The sequence below is a fragment of the Pelophylax lessonae genome (assembly GCF_965119305.1).
Source record: "Pelophylax lessonae genome assembly, chromosome: 2".
Lineage (NCBI taxonomy): Eukaryota > Metazoa > Chordata > Amphibia > Anura > Ranidae > Pelophylax > Pelophylax lessonae.
This window is the reverse complement of record NC_138769.1, coordinates 219,692,162-219,710,194: the sequence shown is the minus strand read 5'-3', so window position 1 is coordinate 219,710,194 and position 18,033 is coordinate 219,692,162. Positions and strand designations below refer to the sequence as shown.

Genomic DNA, 18,033 nt, shown 5'->3' with positions numbered 1-18,033 from the left:
TTTTTTTGGAGTACAGTATTGCACACCCGCGCAATTGTCAGTTATAATAACGCAGTGTCATATTGCAAAAAATGGCCTGGTCATGAAGGGGGTAAACTTTCCGGGGCTGAAGTGGTTAAAGCCAAGGCCTTAAAGTTGTAAAGCTTATATACTGTAAAGCTTTTAAATTTAAAGCATAATGTACATTTACAAAATTCACTGCAGTTGAATCAATTATTGTAATTTAAAACACTTACACCAGGAAGACAGACCTGCAGAAAATGTTTGGTGAATGCCACATTCCCTGCTTTATAAGCATACATTAGAATAGAGACAGGTATCAACTAACAAAATAAATGATTTGTCTTACCTCTTTTTCATAAACAAAAAGGACAATAGCCAGAATAACTTCAGTCAATAGAATCAGAAGGAGTAAAATAAAGAACTAAAAGAAGCAAAAAAAGAGAATATACTTAAAATGATTACCTTTGTAAAGGAAAGGACATTGGTTAAATGAGGTATATCAATCTGTGCTCTTTTGTCGGTATATTAAATTAGTGTTCTACATTAAGGATGATCGAACTTTTGAAAAGTTCGGTTCGACCAGAACACCCCAATTTCAGGAAAGTTTGGTTCGGATTCCAGAACCCCATTGAAATCAATGGGACCCGAACTTCTGGAATCAAAAAACACAATTTTTAAGCCCTAAAACCCAATAAATGCCCCTAAAAAGTGCCTAGGGTTCTGGGTCATGTCCCATTAACTATTAATCACACAAAAAAAAAGTTCTTAAAAATTGTCATTTTTGATAAAAAAGCCAATTATTGAAAAAATTAAAAAAAAAAAAAAAAAAAGAGATTTTTACTTTGGATTTCGTATCTGGGGGGTCTAAAAAGTGTACATGTGAAGTTTCAGCTCTGTAGCATGTCCAGAACCATAAAAAAAAAAGATTGTTTGTATTAGAACACTTTCAGGACAGGTAGTTGGCTTCGCTGCTGTAACACCTTGCCGGTTTAAAAGCAGGCATTTTTTTGGGTTCTTTGCAGTCAGGAAAAACATTTGAACTTGTGTATAGTGGTACTGTGCACAAGTTCAGATGTTTTGCCTGCCTCCAAAACCCCCCAAAAAATGCCAGCAAAAACACACCTTGGCATTTTTTTTTTTGACGCTAGTGTTTTTTTGGCATTTTTTGGGGTTCTTTTGAGGCAGGCAAAACATCTGAACTTGTGTATAGTGGTATATATACACACATACATATATTTATATACACACCTAGACATATATAGGTGTGATAGTAGCAGAAATATATTCCTGTAAATGATTTCATTAGTGCAAGCATATATTTCTGCTACTATCACACCTATATATGGCTAGGGGTGTATATACAGACATATATGTGTATATATACCCCCTATACACATGTTCAGATGTCATGTCTGACATCAAACATGTCCTCAAAAAAGCACTGACAGTGGCAGCCCCTGCAGCATAAAAAATGCTTGGCTGGTGAGAAGCCATATGGGTGTGCCGAAGCTATTCAGAGAAATTATAATTTCTCTATAGCGGTCACCCTGCTATGGAAGGGTTTGGTCACCCTGCCATAGCAGTCACTGTCAGTTAACCCTACACTTCATTACGGTCATCCTGACACTTCATACTTTCCCTACAGAAACTAAATTTTTGAAGCTAACTTAAGTGTAAAGGAGCACTCTAACTACACTAGATATCCCTTTCCTCACACTAAAAATAGCTAAATGACACTTTTAAAGTAAAATTAACAGAACTGCTTCCACTCTCTTCCATGTCCAGTATAACAAAGCTAGGAATATGGCGGGGGCGATCTTATATACTGGGGGGCGTATTCACTAATGATTAGTTTAGGGACCCCCTAGTCACTCCAATCACATTCCTAGCATTCTCCTGCCCCCTCAATTGGCTTTTGCTAATGGTTCTGGTCCAATCACAGGCTTTTAAAGCCCATTTCCTGAAGCATTGCATTTTGGGCGGTTCTGGTTGCCGAATTCCGAACTTTTTGGGCAAAATGTTCTAAATTGGGCCGAACCTCGAACACCCAATGTTCGGGCCGAACCCATGGTCGACCCGAACCGTTCGATCATCCCTATTCTACATTACAATGGTCATCATATTACCAATATGGTAAAGGTATCTAGTTAAAGAAAGTAGATATTTTGACTAGCAGTTGCTCAAACAAATATTTTAAATACATAGACGCAAAAAAGAAAACTCCCCTAATATTTATTAATCCAAATAGTCAGTGCAATATTTTTTTGTAGTTTAGAAAAGAAAGTAGAAGAGTTAACATCCCTGTCAGCTTTTTATTTCTGTCTGTAATCCACCTGGGGAGATGCCACTGGAAGAGATAGGATAAATGATTGTCACCAGGATAGGAAGGCACAGACAGCAATACAAAATTGTCAAAAATTGTGATCTTGCCCCACTCTACTAAAAATATGTGTTTTTTTTTTTTTGTCTGTGAGCCCCCACTGGAAAAATTTCCAATCACTTCCTGTCCTGACAGGGACACATATGGTAACAAAGAAAACGGACATAGGCTGTAAAGGTCTGCAGAATGAAAAATAAAAATAATAACTGTAAATTAATCAAATGTTTAGGTTTCTTATAGGTTTTGTGTAGAGGAAAAACCATCTGACAACCTGAAGTTTAAGTGTAAGAGGGATGAAATGCGTTGACATCACGGGGCATAACCACACTCAGGCTCACCGCTACCCTCCATGTCGGATGGGAGTGCATGCCAGCCAGCACCAGTAATGCACTCTAACCAGCAGCTGCTGTAATCCGACAGGATCATGCAGCTCATTCTTTCATCTAAAGTGGTGGTCTCCAAACTGCGGCCCTTTGCTTGCTTTTATCTAGCCCTTGAGGCACAACTTCTAACAATAGCACTAATGCTGGGACACAATTCCTCCCAATCACACCAATGATGGGACACAATTTCCCCCCCACAGACACCGATAATGGGACACAATTTCTCTCAATGACACCAACAATAGGGCCAAATGACACCAATGCTGGAATACAATTCCTCCCACTGACACCAAAGATGGGGCATTGTTTTTTTCCCCACTGATGCCTGGACCTTTCTACTCCTACTGGCCACAGTTTGGGCCCCCTAAAGTCTGAAGGACAGTAAACTGGCCCTATGTTTAGAAAGTTTGGAGACCTCTGATATAAAGTGTGGATGAACTGTATACTTGATACATGAAACCCGGAGTAGGTGGGATTATATCATAGTTTTAGTCAAGCATTGAGATGTAGACTGCTCGGCGATTCTTATGTCATTTAGCCCGCATCGCCACTACACTGATTGTTTGGAATTAGAATCTTGCAGGCAGTTGTACCATATTGTGGATGTTTTTGTAACATATACCTACACTGTTCAAAAGGGTGCGTACAAGAGCAAAAGCCTGTATATGCACTAGCAGCGCTAAACACAGTCCTTATGACAAGGGCAACGAATATATAGCTACAATCAGTGGCGTAGCGTGGGTTGTCAGCACCCGGGGCAAGGCAAGTAATTTGCGCCCCCTAACCTGTGGGATTTTAGCACTCAAGTCTCTTCCACTAGATTAGTTAAAGAAACCCTTACCCCCTAAGCACATGTATTGTTTGTTATGAAAATACTGATGTAATTTAAGTAAAATGCATTTAAATACAAGTTTGAATGACCAGTGTGCCCCCTTTCAATGCAGAGAGACCAGCATGCCCCCTTTCAATGCAGAGAGACCAGTGTGCCCCCTTTCAATGCAGACAGACCAGCGTGCCCCCTTTCAATGCAGACAAACCAGCGTGCCCACTTTCAATGCAGAAGGACCAGCGTGCCCCGTTTCAATGCAGAATGACCAGCGTGCCCCTTTTCAATGCAGAATGACCAGCATGCCCTCTTTCAACGCAGAATGACCAGCGTGCCCCCATTCAATGCAGAAAGACCAGCGTGCCCCCATTCAATGCAGAATGACCAGCATGCCCCCTTTCAATGCAGACAGACCAGCGTGCCCCCTTTCAATGCAGACAGACCAGCGTGCCCCCTTTCAATGCAGACAGACCAGCGTGCCCCCTTTCAATGCAGACAGACCAGCGTGCCCCCTTTCAATGCAGAGACTTACCTGCAGCTGAGGCTTCTCCTCAGTCCCCCACGTCTCCTCAAGTTCTCCCGCCTCCTCCTCGGCCAATGGCATTCGTTCGCCTTCGGCCAATCAAGAAGCGGGTCTCGGACCCGCTTCCTGATTGGCCAGGAGGAGGATCCATGTGACAATAGCGAATTTTCATTCGCTATTGTCACACAATGGGTGGGCTTCGGGTGCACTGCTCTGCGCCCCGGGTCAACCTTTTTTTGAAGCCTATTCGAGCCTCTGGCTTTAATCAGGTGATTAAAAAAAAAAACACTCTGTGACAGCGCCAGGCTGCTGACTCACTCCTGCTAAACTGACTGAGCAGTGAGGAGAGGCAGCATAGGCAGGGCTTGGCTTGCAATGCCACCCCAACCTACACCAATGGACAGGTGAGGCATAGTCCAGCTCTGCCCCAACCAGCCATTTTCAATTGAAGAGACAAGAACTCACTGCTCAAGGTGGTGTAATTGCCTGATGACTCACACCGGTGCATGAGGTTGAGTCAAAATCCAGATTTATTGACTGGACATCGAAATATGACAATCGTGACAAGGTAGACGCGTTTCACACACTGACGGTGTGCTTAATCATCTCCCAGCCTAAAGATGGAGGCAGCCGCAGACATTGTGTGAACTGTGTATGTCAGAGTCAGACAGACAGAGTGACACTGCGGATGCGCCCCCCCCAGATGTTGCGCCCGGTGCGGCTGGCCCCCCTTGCACCCCCCACGCTACGCCACTGGCTACAATGATAGCAAGTCGATCTTAAATATATATTGTTCATCAAAGTTCATAAAGTTCATGCAGGCTGGGTCATGCAAAGAAACACGGGGTGAAGAAAAAATCTCATATCCTGATGGAACTAGATAAAGTGGTGCTATATAAATGCAAAGAGATCTTCCTTGCTGTTCCTCCGACAGTCACCAAAATTCTTCACCACACCGCTGTGCTCCCCCCCTATGAAGTGAACACGTACCCTTAACACTTGGGTAAAGCGCTTTAATACACCAATGATCCTCCACTCTACAATGGCGATCCTCCTTGGTCCTCAGCTCCAGCTGATAGAATAACATTAAGCGCCTCCTCCTCTCCTCAACCGAAGAGCTTCTATTAAATTATTTTTTACATAGGTGGTCCCTATTTCTCAAATGTCACTTTTACTTCCCTATGCTGTGTTGCGGAGCTGTGTGGATTTCAGGACAGAATGACAAATCTTTTGGCAGGCAGATCCTCTCTCCGTCAATGTTGTGTATGCTCTGTATGCCTGGGGCTCGACCTTTTATTCTTCTCTGTCATCACTCATGTCTCAGTCACCTCACAATGACACCTCCACCGAGAAGACTTGCAGCCTGCGTCTGGGGACTTCCTAGATGTTCTATACAGATTTCCCCACCCGTCACTGAACCTGTCCTAAACATGTGTATAGAGATGACAGACACACTATTCACACATCCTCAGGAGTACCTGAGGGGTACTGATGTTTAGGGCCGGCTAGTTCCGGGCGGAATATTTGCGTTGGCTCAGTGCCCCGGCTGTGTTTGTAGTAATTTGGGTTTAGTGTGCAGAATAAGATTGTGAGGGTGTAAGGATGTGTGAATGGTGTGTCTGTCATCTCTATACACATGTTTAGGACAGGTTCAGTGACGGGTGGGGAAATCTGTATAGAACATCTAGGAAGTCCCCAGACGCAGGCTGCAAGTCTTCTCGCTGGAGGTGTCATTGTGAGGTGACTGAGACATGAGTGATGACAGAGAAGAATAAAAGGTCGAGCCCCAGGCATACAGAGCATACACAACATTGACGGAGAGAGGATCTGCCTGCCAAAAGATTTGTCATTCTGTCCTGAAATCCACACAGCTCCGCAACACAGCATAGGGAAGTAAAAGTGACATTTGAGGAATAGGGACCACCTATCTAAAAAAATTTAATAGAAGCTCTTCAGTTGAGGAGAAGAGGAGGCGCTTATTGTTATTCTATCAGCTGGAGCTGAGGACCAAGGAGGATCGCCATTGTAGAGTGGAGGATCATTGGTGTATTAAAGCGCTTTACCCAAGTGTTAAGGGTACATGTTCACTTCATAGGGGGGGAGAACAGCGGTGTGGTGAAGGATTTTGATGACTGTCGGAGGAACAGCAAGGAAGATCTCTTTGCATTTATATAGCACCACTTTATCTAGTTCCATCAGGATATGAGATTTTTTCTTCACCCCGTGTTTCTTTGCATGACCCAGCCTGCATGAACTTTATGAACTTTGACGAACAATATATATTTAAGATCTACTTGCTATCATTGTAGCTATATATTCGTTGCCCTTGTCATAAGGACTGTGTTTAGCGCTGCTAGTGCATATAAGGGCTTTTGCTCTTGTACGCACCAGTGGCGGCCCATGCATAGGGGGCGCCGGAGCGCCGCCCCCCCTAAAAAAAATAAAAAATAAATAAATAAATAAAAAATGACAAAAAAATAAAGTTTTGAAAAAAAAAAAATTGTGTTTGCAGGCCTATGCGCTCGGCCTGGTGGATATGGGGGGGGGGTGGGGTTTACGACCCAGAAGAGGCGCCGATTGGCTGCCTTCTGGGGGCGTAACCTGGGCGCAGGAAAAAGCGCTGAGCCACCCCCACCTTCGTGATATCCTGGCTGTGATTGGTCCAGTCTCCAGCCTGGACCAATCATCATCCAGGACATCGCTGACTCGCAATGGGGGCGGTGCCGGTGCGTGCATCAGTCACGCACCATCACCGCCCAATCTCCTTCCCGCCGCCCGGACCGGAAGACAGAAGGCTGAAGAGGAGGACGTCCACGGCGCTGCTCGTCTCGGTTCCCGGAATCCTGCCATCCCGCCGCCGTCAGAAGGTAAGTGATTGAAGCCGACCTGTGCCATCACCTGTGCCATCCCTATGCAATCACCTGTGCCATCACCTGTGCCATGCCTATGCCATCACCTGTGCCATGCCTATGCAATCACCTGTGCCATCACCTGTGCCATGCCTATGCCATCACCTGTGCCATGCCTATGCAATCACCTGTGCCATCACCTGTGCCATGCCTATGCCATCACCTGTGCCATGCCTATGCCATCACCTGTGCCATGCCTATGTCATCACCTATGCCATCACCTGTGCCATGCCTATGCCATCACCTGTGCCATGCCTATACCATCACCTGTGCCATGCCTATGCCATCACCTGTGCCATCACCTGTGCCATGCCTATGCCATCACCTGTGCCATGCCTATGCCATCACCTGTGCCATCACATGTGCCATGCCTATGCCATCACCTGTGCCATCACCTGTGCCATGCCTATGCCATCACCTATGCCATGCCTATGCCATCACCTGTGCCATCACCTGTGCCATGCCTATACCATCACATGTGCCATGCCTATGCCATCACCTGTGCCATGCCTGTACCATGACCTCAAAGTCATGCAATTTTTTTACCGCGTTTTTTCCCGCGAAGCAATACCTATTACATTTTTCTTTTTGCGCCCCCCCAAAAATTTTGAGCTCCAGCCGCCACTGGTACGCACCCTTTTAAATACTGTAAATGATATAGCAGCAGCTGGTTATGAATATTGGCTTATGAGATTCAACACCCTGTAGTGTTTACAGTTGGGTTTATGTCATTCTAATCGGATATTGCATGTTATATGAGCGCTGAGTGAGTTAGATAGGATCTGTGGGTTCCATCATACTCCTTTTTGAATATATACCTACACTGTTCCTTTGGAATCTCAGGCAGTCCAGGAACATTTACCTGCATTACAGTCAAGCTGGCTGGTGGATTAAGTAGGGCATAATTACTCTCAGCAAGTGGAACAACCAGGGACATAGCTCAGACCGGCCATTATTTCAGTAGCCATGCAGCATCAATGTTAGAACCATAGATGGTATGCGGGGCTTCTACAGTCATACATATGATGTACCAGCATAATGATTTGGTTGAAGTAGTCCACCTTTAAGTGAAAGTTACCCACTCTATGGAACTAAATATTTATACATATATCTTCATGGGCTGCATATCCTCATATTTAGTTATTTCACCACTGATTGTCTCTGCATCACTAGGAAAAGGCTATTATCTTTTGGGACCGGTCTATTTATATGTTGGCATATCTAGTATATCTATCATGTTTTATCACCTGCTTTTTCTGACTTGATGTGCATAGGTTCCTCATACAGTGCCTACTATGGTTTGTTTTTGAATTTGTTATATATTTAGAGGTACCTTAGGCACATGCAGGTCAGATATCAGTCATTTGATATATATTAGCTTATATTAGGGAAAGCTTGGGCCAAGTGGAGGTCATAGCAGAGGGATGGGAGGGGGCATGGATAGGGATACAGTGCAATTTGACTTTAGTTGTTTTTGTATATTATGTATGAATTTAAATGTTTTCTGCTTGAATGAATATTTGACCCGGTAGCTTTAAGTTGGTATCTCTTTCCACGTTTTCCCTAATCATTTGGTGACAAACCGTCTAACTTTTTCCAACCCCCTGAGATACACATACTTCCCAAATTATACTAAGTAGTTCTCTTCTTGAAAAATACAACCATAATTCTGGGAAAATCATCCATAGTGTCTGTCATTGTGCTCAAGAACGATTTTAAGGTGTTCCCAAAATCCTCTGCTAGCAAAACAACCTCTTCCCCCGTGAAAATAGCAATGGTCTCTCTGCCACCCGAAGAAAAGCTTCAGAAAGAAAAGTCAATACTCACAGTGAGAAGTAGGCATTTATTCTCTTTAATAGCTCCCATGCATCCTACAAATCCAAATACCATTATAACACATCCAAAAAAAATGAAGATATTGCCAGTTGTGAGAGATGGAATGTCTGGAAATAGGTTCCCATAGATGTTATGAACAACAAAGTAGATTCCAATAGCTATGACAGAGCATCCAATAGCCTGCAAAAAATAGAAATAGAAATATCATAGGGAAATTAAAATATTGTTTGTAATACATTAAATCTGCATTCATAAAAATACCAAGTTGTTATTGGATAGTTGTCAGACACGCATTTTGAAGATGTAAAAATATATTTCAAATGGGAAATGGGCAAAGAAGGTGGCTTTTGCCACAATTGCACGTGACTATTAGGGATGGGCCGAACATTCCCCTATTCGGTTTGCACTAGAACATTTCGACCAGGAAAAAAGTTCTAGTGAACATGCAAACTCAATTAAAGTCTATGGCACACAAACATGAAAAATCAAAAGTCCTAATTTTAACCACTCTACAACCGCTCACAGTAATACTACTGCGGCAGAGTGGTTCGTTATCGTCCAGTCACGTAGTATTAACGTGATTGGACACTCCCCCTTCTGGGCGGCGCTTGCGCGCCGCCGGAGGCTCGCTCCCGCTGTTTTCATTCACAGCGGGAGTCGGGCCAGGGGAGGAGCAGCGGCAATCGCCGCTGCTCTTACCCGATCGTTGGGGATCGAGTCTGGAGATCCGCCCGCTGTGTGTAAACACAGCGGGCGGATCTCCATAGTGACAGGGAGTGACAGATCGGACTGTTCAGCATAGCTGGACATCCGATCTGTCCATGACTCACACAGTCACCTCCCCCCCTACACGTCAGTAAGCACCAGGCATACATTAACCCCTCCCTCTCCAATAAAATTAACCCCTTCCCTGCCAGTGTCATTTTTACAGTAACAGTGCATATTTATAGCACTGATTACTGCAGTAATGTCACTGGTACCCCCAAAAGTGTCAAAAATGTCAGTCAGGGGTCCGGTCTGTCCGCCGCAATGTCGCAGTCCCGCAAAAAAAATCGCAGATCGCCGTCATTACGCGTTAAAAAAAAAACACCAAAAATGACAGAAATCTTTCCCTTTGTTAGTAAACGCAATAACTTTTGCGCAAACCAATCAAAATACGCTTATTGCGATTTTTTTTACCAAACATATGTAGCATAAAACAAATTGGCCAAAAATTTTTAAAAAAATTGGTTTTTACATCTTTTTTGGGGGGAATTTCATATAAAAAAATGTTAAAAATATTGTTATTTTTTCAAAATAAACGCTCTTTTTTTGTTTATAGCGCAAAAAGTAAAAATCGCACAGGTGATCAAATACCACCAAAAGAAAGCTCTGTTTGTGGGAAAAAAAGGACGTAAATTTTGTTTGGGTACGGCGTCGCATGACCGCGCAATTGTCAGTTGAAGTCGCACAGCGCCGAATCGCAAAAAGTGGCCTGGACGGAAGACAGCAAAATCCTCCGGTGGTAAAGTGGTTAAAGGCTTACATGCAAGGTATTGCCATAAAAAGTGTGTTGGGGATCTGTATCAATGCAAAAATCCTTTAAATATAGTGTCTGGGGGGGGGGGGGGTCTCCTTAGTCCGCCTGTAAAGCGGTGCATCTGTAAGATGTATAGAGCCTGCTGCAGCAATACTGACATTTCTGAAGGAAAAAATGTTATGTAAACCTGCTCGCAGGTGTAATGTATTGCCCAATACAGATAAAAAAAACGAAAAAAAAAAAAAAAAAAACGCACAGGGTCCCCCCCCCCCCCAGTCCATACCAGGCCCTTCGGTGTTGATGGGGACAATGTTGATGGGGACAAGGGCCTCTTCCTGACAACCCTGGGCTGTGGTTGTCAGGGTTTGTGGGTGGGGGGCTTATCAGAATCTGGAATCCCCTTTAACAAGGGGGCCCCCAGATTCTGCCCCTCTTATGTGAATGGGTATCGGGTACATCGTACCCCTACCCATTCACCAAAGAAAGTCAAAGAGTAAGAAACACTTTATTAAAAAAAAAAGTGTACCTCCATGTAAATCCATCGTCCATCACAACACCCCCCAGACGCATCCCAATGTTTATCTGCTCTGTGCGTTGATAGTTCACACGGCGTCAGAAGGGGCGGTGTCCCTGGGTGACGTTGGCGGGTGGCCCCGCCCCTTCCCTATGTAAGAACTGTCAAAGCGCAGATCGGGATAACAGAGGGAGGCCTCCCAAGAGGCAGAGCATTTTTTATTTTTTCTATTTTTCGGGTCAGGTGGGCGTCTTAATTGATGATGGATTTATATCGCGAGACACTACTTTTTTTTTTTTAATAAAGGACTTGTCAAAAACTGTTTCCTGTGATTCTTTCTACTTTGACACTTTTTTGGTGAATGGGTAGGAGTACTATGTACCCAATACCCATTCAGATGGGAGGGGCGGGATCTGGGGGCCCCCTTATTAAAGGGGGCTTCCAGATTCCGATAAGCCCCCCACCCACAGACCCTGACAACCACAGCTCTGGGTTGTTGGGAAGAGGCCCTTGTCCCCATCAACATGGGGACACAGTGCTTTGGGGGGCACCCTCCCCATTTTTAGGGCAAGTGGCCTGTTATGGTTCAGGAGGGGGGGGGGTGCTCCCTTGTTCCCTCCTTTCCTAGCCTGCCAGGCTGCATGCTCGGATAAGGGTCTGGTATGGATTTTGGAAGGGACCCCATGCTGTTTTTTTTTACATTTTGGCATGGAGTTAACCTTTAATATCTATACTAGACCCAAAGGGCCTGGTATAGATTTTAGGGGGGACCCCACGCCATTTTTTTCTTGATTCCTTCATGGGGTTTCCCTTAAAAGCCATACCAGACCAAAAGGGTCCCCCCAAGCTGTTTTTACCCCTTTTTTTTTTAAATTAAATTTTTTTTTTTTTACAATTATTTTTTTAAATTTAGCTCTCAGCAGGGAAGTCTAAACAACCTATTGACTGTGCGCTCGGTGGCCGTACATGCTGCTAAGTGCCAAGAAAGTTCAGGTGTTAGGGAGTACCTGAATAGGCGATGTTCAGGCCAAACTAATGCTCGGCCTAAACCGTTTCGCCCATCCCTAGTGGTGCATGAACATTGTTTGTAACCCCTCACAGTTACTCTTGCTGGGCGCAGGAACAGGCCCTGCTGTTAAAAATTAGAAAATAAAATTGAAATAAAATGGACCTGTCTCCCCTCACAGTTACTCTTATTTATTGGGGGAAATTTTTATAACTTTTTAATATAGAGTGTGGGAAGGGAATATGGTGCTTGGGTGCAATACTTTTGTGCTTGGTGCACTATAAACCGTTTGATTATAGTTTGTTTTTGTTTTTTAATAAAGAAAAAATGAAGAAAGTTTTTTACTTGTTTTCATACAAATCGGTACTTGTTTGCTTTAAACGTACAAATCAACTCAATCGAATAGCAGAAACAGCTCAAAGCAGCTCAAAAAGAGATTCCTTTGTGACACGCTGCCATGCTGTGCCATGCAGGGTAGTGAGTTGCACTGCGTAAAAATGCATATTTGCTGCATTTGTACAGCACACGCCACTGCACTTTTATGGTGTGAACAGGGTACATAGATAACAATTGCTTTCTATGTGCACTTGCCTTTAGCCAGCTTTGATCTATGCAGATCAAAGCAGCTCAACAGACATGGTGTCAATAAGCCCTTAGTGTGGAAATATGTTAATATATATTTATATATATACATACAGTGTATATATATATATATATATATATATATATATATATATACACATACACACTATATGACCAAAATTATTGGGGCGTCTGCCTTTACACGCACATGAACTTTAATGGCAACCCAGTCCCTAGGGTTCAATACTGAGTTGGCCCTCCCTTTGCAGCTTTAACAGCTTCAACTCTTCTGGGAAGGCTGTCCACAAGGTTTAGGAGTGTGTCTATGGCAATGTTTGACCATTCTTCCAGAAGCGCATTTGTGAGGCCAAGCGCGGATGTTGGACAAGAAGGCCTGGCTCACTGTCTCCGCTCTAATTCATCCCAAAGGTGTTGAGGTCAGGACTCAGTGTAGTCTAGTCAAGTTCCTCCACCCCAAACTCACTCATCCATGTCTTTATGGACCTTGCTTTGTGCACTGGTGTGCAGTCATGTTGGAACAGGAAGGGGCCATCCACAAACTGTTCCCACAAAGTTGAGAGCATGAAATTGTCCAACATGTCTTGGTATGCTGACACCTTAAGAGTTCCCTTTACTGGAACTAAGGGGCCAAGCCCAACCCCTGAAAAACAACCCCACACAATAATCCCCCCTCCACCGAATGATTTGGACCACTGCACTAAGCAAGGTCAATAAAGACATGAATCCATAAAGACATGAATGAGCGAGTTTGGGGGTGGAGGAAATTGACTGGCTTGTACAGAGTCCTGACCTCCACCGGATAGAACACCTTCCGGGATGAATTAGAACAGAGATCGCAAGCCAAACCTTCTTGTCCAACATCAGTGCCCGACCTCACATATGCGCTGATGGAAGAATGGTCAAACATTCCCATAGACACACTCCTAAACCTTGTGGACAGCCTTCCCAGAAAAGTTTAATCTGTTATAGCTGCAAAGGGTGGGCCAACTCAACCCAACTACGGACTAAGATTGGAATGCCATTTAAGTAAGTTCATGTGCATTTAAAGGCATGTGTCCTAATAATTTTGGTTATATATATACTGTATATATATGTATATATATATATATATTAGGGATGCACCGAAATGAAATTCTTGGCCGAAGCCGAAGCCGAATAATAATGAAATGCTTGGCCGAATACCGAACGCGGTGTTTCGCATTTTTTAATATAAAATATGCCCATTAGCGTGCCCCTTAACATAAAATATGCCCATCAGAGTGCCCCTTAACATAAAATATGCTCATCAGAGTGCCCCTTAACATAAAATATGCTCATCAGCATGTCCCTTAGCATAAAATAAGGGGCACGCTGATGGGCACATTTTATGTTAGGGGGCACTCTGATGGGCACATTTTATGTCAGGGGGCACGCTGATGGGCACATTTTATGTTAGGGGGCACTCTGATGGGCAAAACAAAACATTTAAATCAGCATTGCTCTTAACATAAAATATGCCCATTAGCGTGCCCCTTAAAATGAAATATGCCCATCAGAGTGCCCCTTAACATAAAATATGCTCATCAGCATGTCCCTTAGCATAAAATAAGGGGCACGCTGATGGCCACATTTTATGTCAAGGGGCACTTTATAGGGCACTCTAATATAATTAGCATGGCAAGTGGCAACAACATATGGCAGTCTGCACACTAATGCTTGTGCAGCTGCCAGCTACCGTATTCTTCTCCCCCAAATGTGCTCAGCTCCACATCACATACCTCATCTGCAGCCAGAGCCAAAAGCCGCGAACAGGGGGGCGGGGCGTGGACCTAGTGTGAAGGAGCCGCCAGTCAGGAGCAGGGGGCGGGACGCGCGCGTGACGTCACACCCCCTACTCGCGGCCGGACAGGACACCGGCGGCGTGTGAGAAGGGAGCCGCGAGCCGCAATGAGGAAGGTGAGCGGTCAGGGCGGAAGCTACAGAGGATCATTGCATACATTATCAGAGGGTTACTTACTGCAGAGGACATTTTTCACATAGATCATAATAGAGGACCGCGAGCCGCAATGAGAAAGGTGAGACATTGTTCGGCGCATGAAGAACAAGGAACACACCAGGCAGGTCCGAGATACTGTTGTGGAGAAGTTTAAAGCCAGATTTGGATACAAAAAGATTTCCCAAGCTTTAAACATCCCAAGGAGCACTGTGCAAGCGATAATATTGAAATGGAAGGAGTATCAGACCACTGCAAATCTACGAAGACCTGGCCGTCCCTCTAAACTTTCAGCTCATGCAAGGAGAAGACTGATCAGAGATGTAGCCAAGAGGCCCATGATCACTCTGGATGAACTGCAGAGATCTACAGCTGAGGTGGGAGACTCTGTCCATAGGACAACAATCAGTCATATACTGCACAAATCTGGCCTTTATGGAAGAGTGGCAAGAAGAAAGCCATTTCTTAAAGATATCCATAAAAAGTGTTGTTTAAAGTTTGCCACAAGCCACCTGGGAGACACACCAAACATGTGGAAGAAGGTGCTCTGGTCAGATGAAACCAAAATCGAACTTTTTGGCAACAATGCAAAACGTTATGTTTGGCGTAAAAGCAACACAGCTCATCACCCTGAACACACCATCCCCACTGTCAAACATGGTGGTGGCAGCATCATGGTTTGGGCCTGCTTTTCTTCAGCAGGGACAGGGAAGATGGTTAAAATTGATGGGAAGATGGATGGAGCCAAATACAGGACTATTCTGGAAGAAAACCTGATGGAGTCTGCAAAAGACCTGAGACGGAGATTTGTCTTCCAACAAGACAATGATCCAAAACATAAAGCAAAATCTACAATGGAATGGTTCACAAATAAACATATCTAGGTGTTAGAATGGCCAAGTCAAAGTCCAGACCTGAATCCAATCGAGAATCTGTGGAAAGAACTAAAAACTGCTGTTCACAAATGCTCTCCATCCAACCTCACTGAGCTCGAGCTGTTTTGCAAGGAGGAATGGGCAAAAATTTCAGCCTCTCGATGTGTAAAACTGATAGAGACATACCCCAAGCGACTTACAGCTGTAATCGCAGCAAAAGGTGGCGCTACAAAGTATTAACTTAAAGGGGCTGAATAATATTGCACGCCCAATTTTTCAGTTTTTTATTTGTTAAAAAAGTTTGAAATATCCAATAAATTTTGTTCCACTTAATGATTGTGTCCCACTTGTTGTTGATTCTTCACAAAAAATTACAGTTTTATATCTTTATGTTTGAAGCCTGAAATGTGGCAAAAGGTCGAAAAGTTCAAGGGGGCCGAATACTTTCGCAAGGCACTGTATGTATGTATATATATATATATATATATATATATATACACATATTACTGTATATAGATAGATATATAGATATATATGTATATATGTGATCTTCCATGTAATGTTGGGTCAAAAAACATTCTAGATATAGTAAACGTATAACTTATAATTATGATAACTTTAGATAAGCAAGTTCAGACTAAAAATGATCATTAACATTTAACCAACATTTATCAACAGCAAAAAAACTGCATACAGAAAGGAATTACTTACCCAAAACAATAAATTGAAGATAAACAGCATATACTTGAGCACTTTGATACACTTGCTCATTTTTGTCGTTTTTAAGTCTGAAAAATAAAAACAACAATGTTTTAGTGAAAAAAACAAATTTAAACCCGCGCTACACAATAGTGATAGGTTATTCTGTGAGAAAACTGTGAAGGTGTGCAGCTGCTGCAACACTAAGAAATTCTTAGAATAAATGAATAAAAACAAAATTAATGCAGCGCTAGCAACAAATTAATATCAAAAATTATAAATTATTTAAGTTGAAACCAATCTATATCATGTGAATACAATATGTAATAATAAAATATATTAATCACATTAAGGTGCATAAATTTCTATAGAAATATTTTAAAGTGCATATTTAGACCAAAAAGATAAATAAACATTCAAATTGTGAGAATTAAAGTGCAAAAATGGTGGAATAAAGTCCTTATTGATGATCCAAAAAAGGTGCCAAAGTGCCAAGTAAATAAAGGTGCTTGTGAGGTGAAGGTGCCCTCTTGGTTCCCCACTCACCGGAATTAGATAGTATAAAAGCCCTTGGTTTTATTGCACATTTGCCCAGGATCAGATATGGAATTCCTCCGATGTGTCCTCCGTATGGAAATCGTTCCCGATAATACCATTAAAAGAAAAGAGGGCCATACATCGTGAAGTACGTAGGTATAATTTTATTCCCCAAAAAACGATTGAATACTTACAAGATCAAAGAATAAAAATGGCATATAGCAAACAAAGCAAGTGGCGCCGCTCTTGGCGTGCGTTCCACATACAGGAAGTTCCCGACCGGAAATGACGTTACGTCCGCAACCGGAAGTGCGTCAACGCGTTTCGCCGTCACACACAGCGTCTTCAAAGGACATCACTTCCGCCTTTCTATGGACACTGAGCACTCATCAATGAGCGGCTCTCAGGCCGAGATGCCCAAAATATATTTTGGGCATCTCGGCCTGAGAGCCGCTCATTGATGAGTGCTCAGTGTCCATAGAAAGGCGGAAGTGATGTCCTTTGAAGACGCTGTGTGTGACGGCGAAACGCGTTGACGCACTTCCGGTTGCGGACGTAACGTCATTTCCGGTCGGGAACTTCCTGTATGTGGAACGCACGCCAAGAGCGGCGCCACTTGCTTTGTTTGCTATATGCCATTTTTATTCTTTGATCTTGTAAGTATTCAATCGTTTTTTGGGGAATAAAATTATACCTACGTACTTCACGATGTATGGCCCTCTTTTCTTTTAATGGTATTATCGGGAACGATTTCCATACGGAGGACACATCGGAGGAATTCCATATCTGATCCTGGGCAAATGTGCAATAAAACCAAGGGCTTTTATACTATCTAATTCCGGTGAGTGGGGAACCAAGAGGGCACCTTCACCTCACAAGCACCTTTATTTACTTGGCACTTTGGCACCTTTTTTGGATCATCAATAAGGACTTTATTCCACCATTTTTGCACTTTAATTCTCACAATTTGAATGTTTATTTATCTTTTTGGTCTAAATATGCACTTTAAAATATTTCTATAGAAATTTATGCACCTTAATGTGATTAATATATTTTATTATTACATATTGTATTCACATGATATAGATTGGTTTCAACTTAAATAATTTATAATTTTTGATATTAATTTGTTGCTAGCGCTGCATTAATTTTGTTTTTATTCAACAATGTTTTAGTACTTAGCATTAATTTGAATTATAGCATATAAAAATGGATTAATAGCATAATATCCGTTGTACTTTGTTTTGACATATTCGTTTATGATACATAGCACAAAAGGGTCTTGATTGTCCTTGAAGGGAGATTACATAATTACTTATAACAGAAAAGAACAGGACTTGTTGATAACATGTCAAACATGACAGATTCCATTGTACTGTATATATGACTGATATCATTTATTTATTCACTACTTATTAAAGATGACCTTCAGGGAAACATATAAATAC

The 18,033-nt window shown here is 42.9% G+C and overlaps 1 protein-coding gene across 1 annotated transcript in view; it reads right to left on the bottom strand.

The window, feature by feature from the left end:
• CD53 (CD53 molecule) overlaps positions 1 to 16,133 on the bottom strand; it is a 72,897-nt gene extending 56,764 nt beyond the window's left edge. Inside the window, exons 1-3 of the mRNA XM_082245981.1 lie at positions 16,061 to 16,133; positions 8,852 to 9,040; positions 350 to 424 (exon numbers count right to left, since the gene is read on the bottom strand). Of these exons, the coding sequence (XP_082102107.1) occupies positions 350 to 424; positions 8,852 to 9,040; positions 16,061 to 16,120 (324 nt within the window). The 5' untranslated portion in view covers positions 16,121 to 16,133. The remainder of the gene's footprint in view (positions 1 to 349; positions 425 to 8,851; positions 9,041 to 16,060) is intronic.
• Positions 16,134 to 18,033: the final 1,900 nt, after the last annotated feature.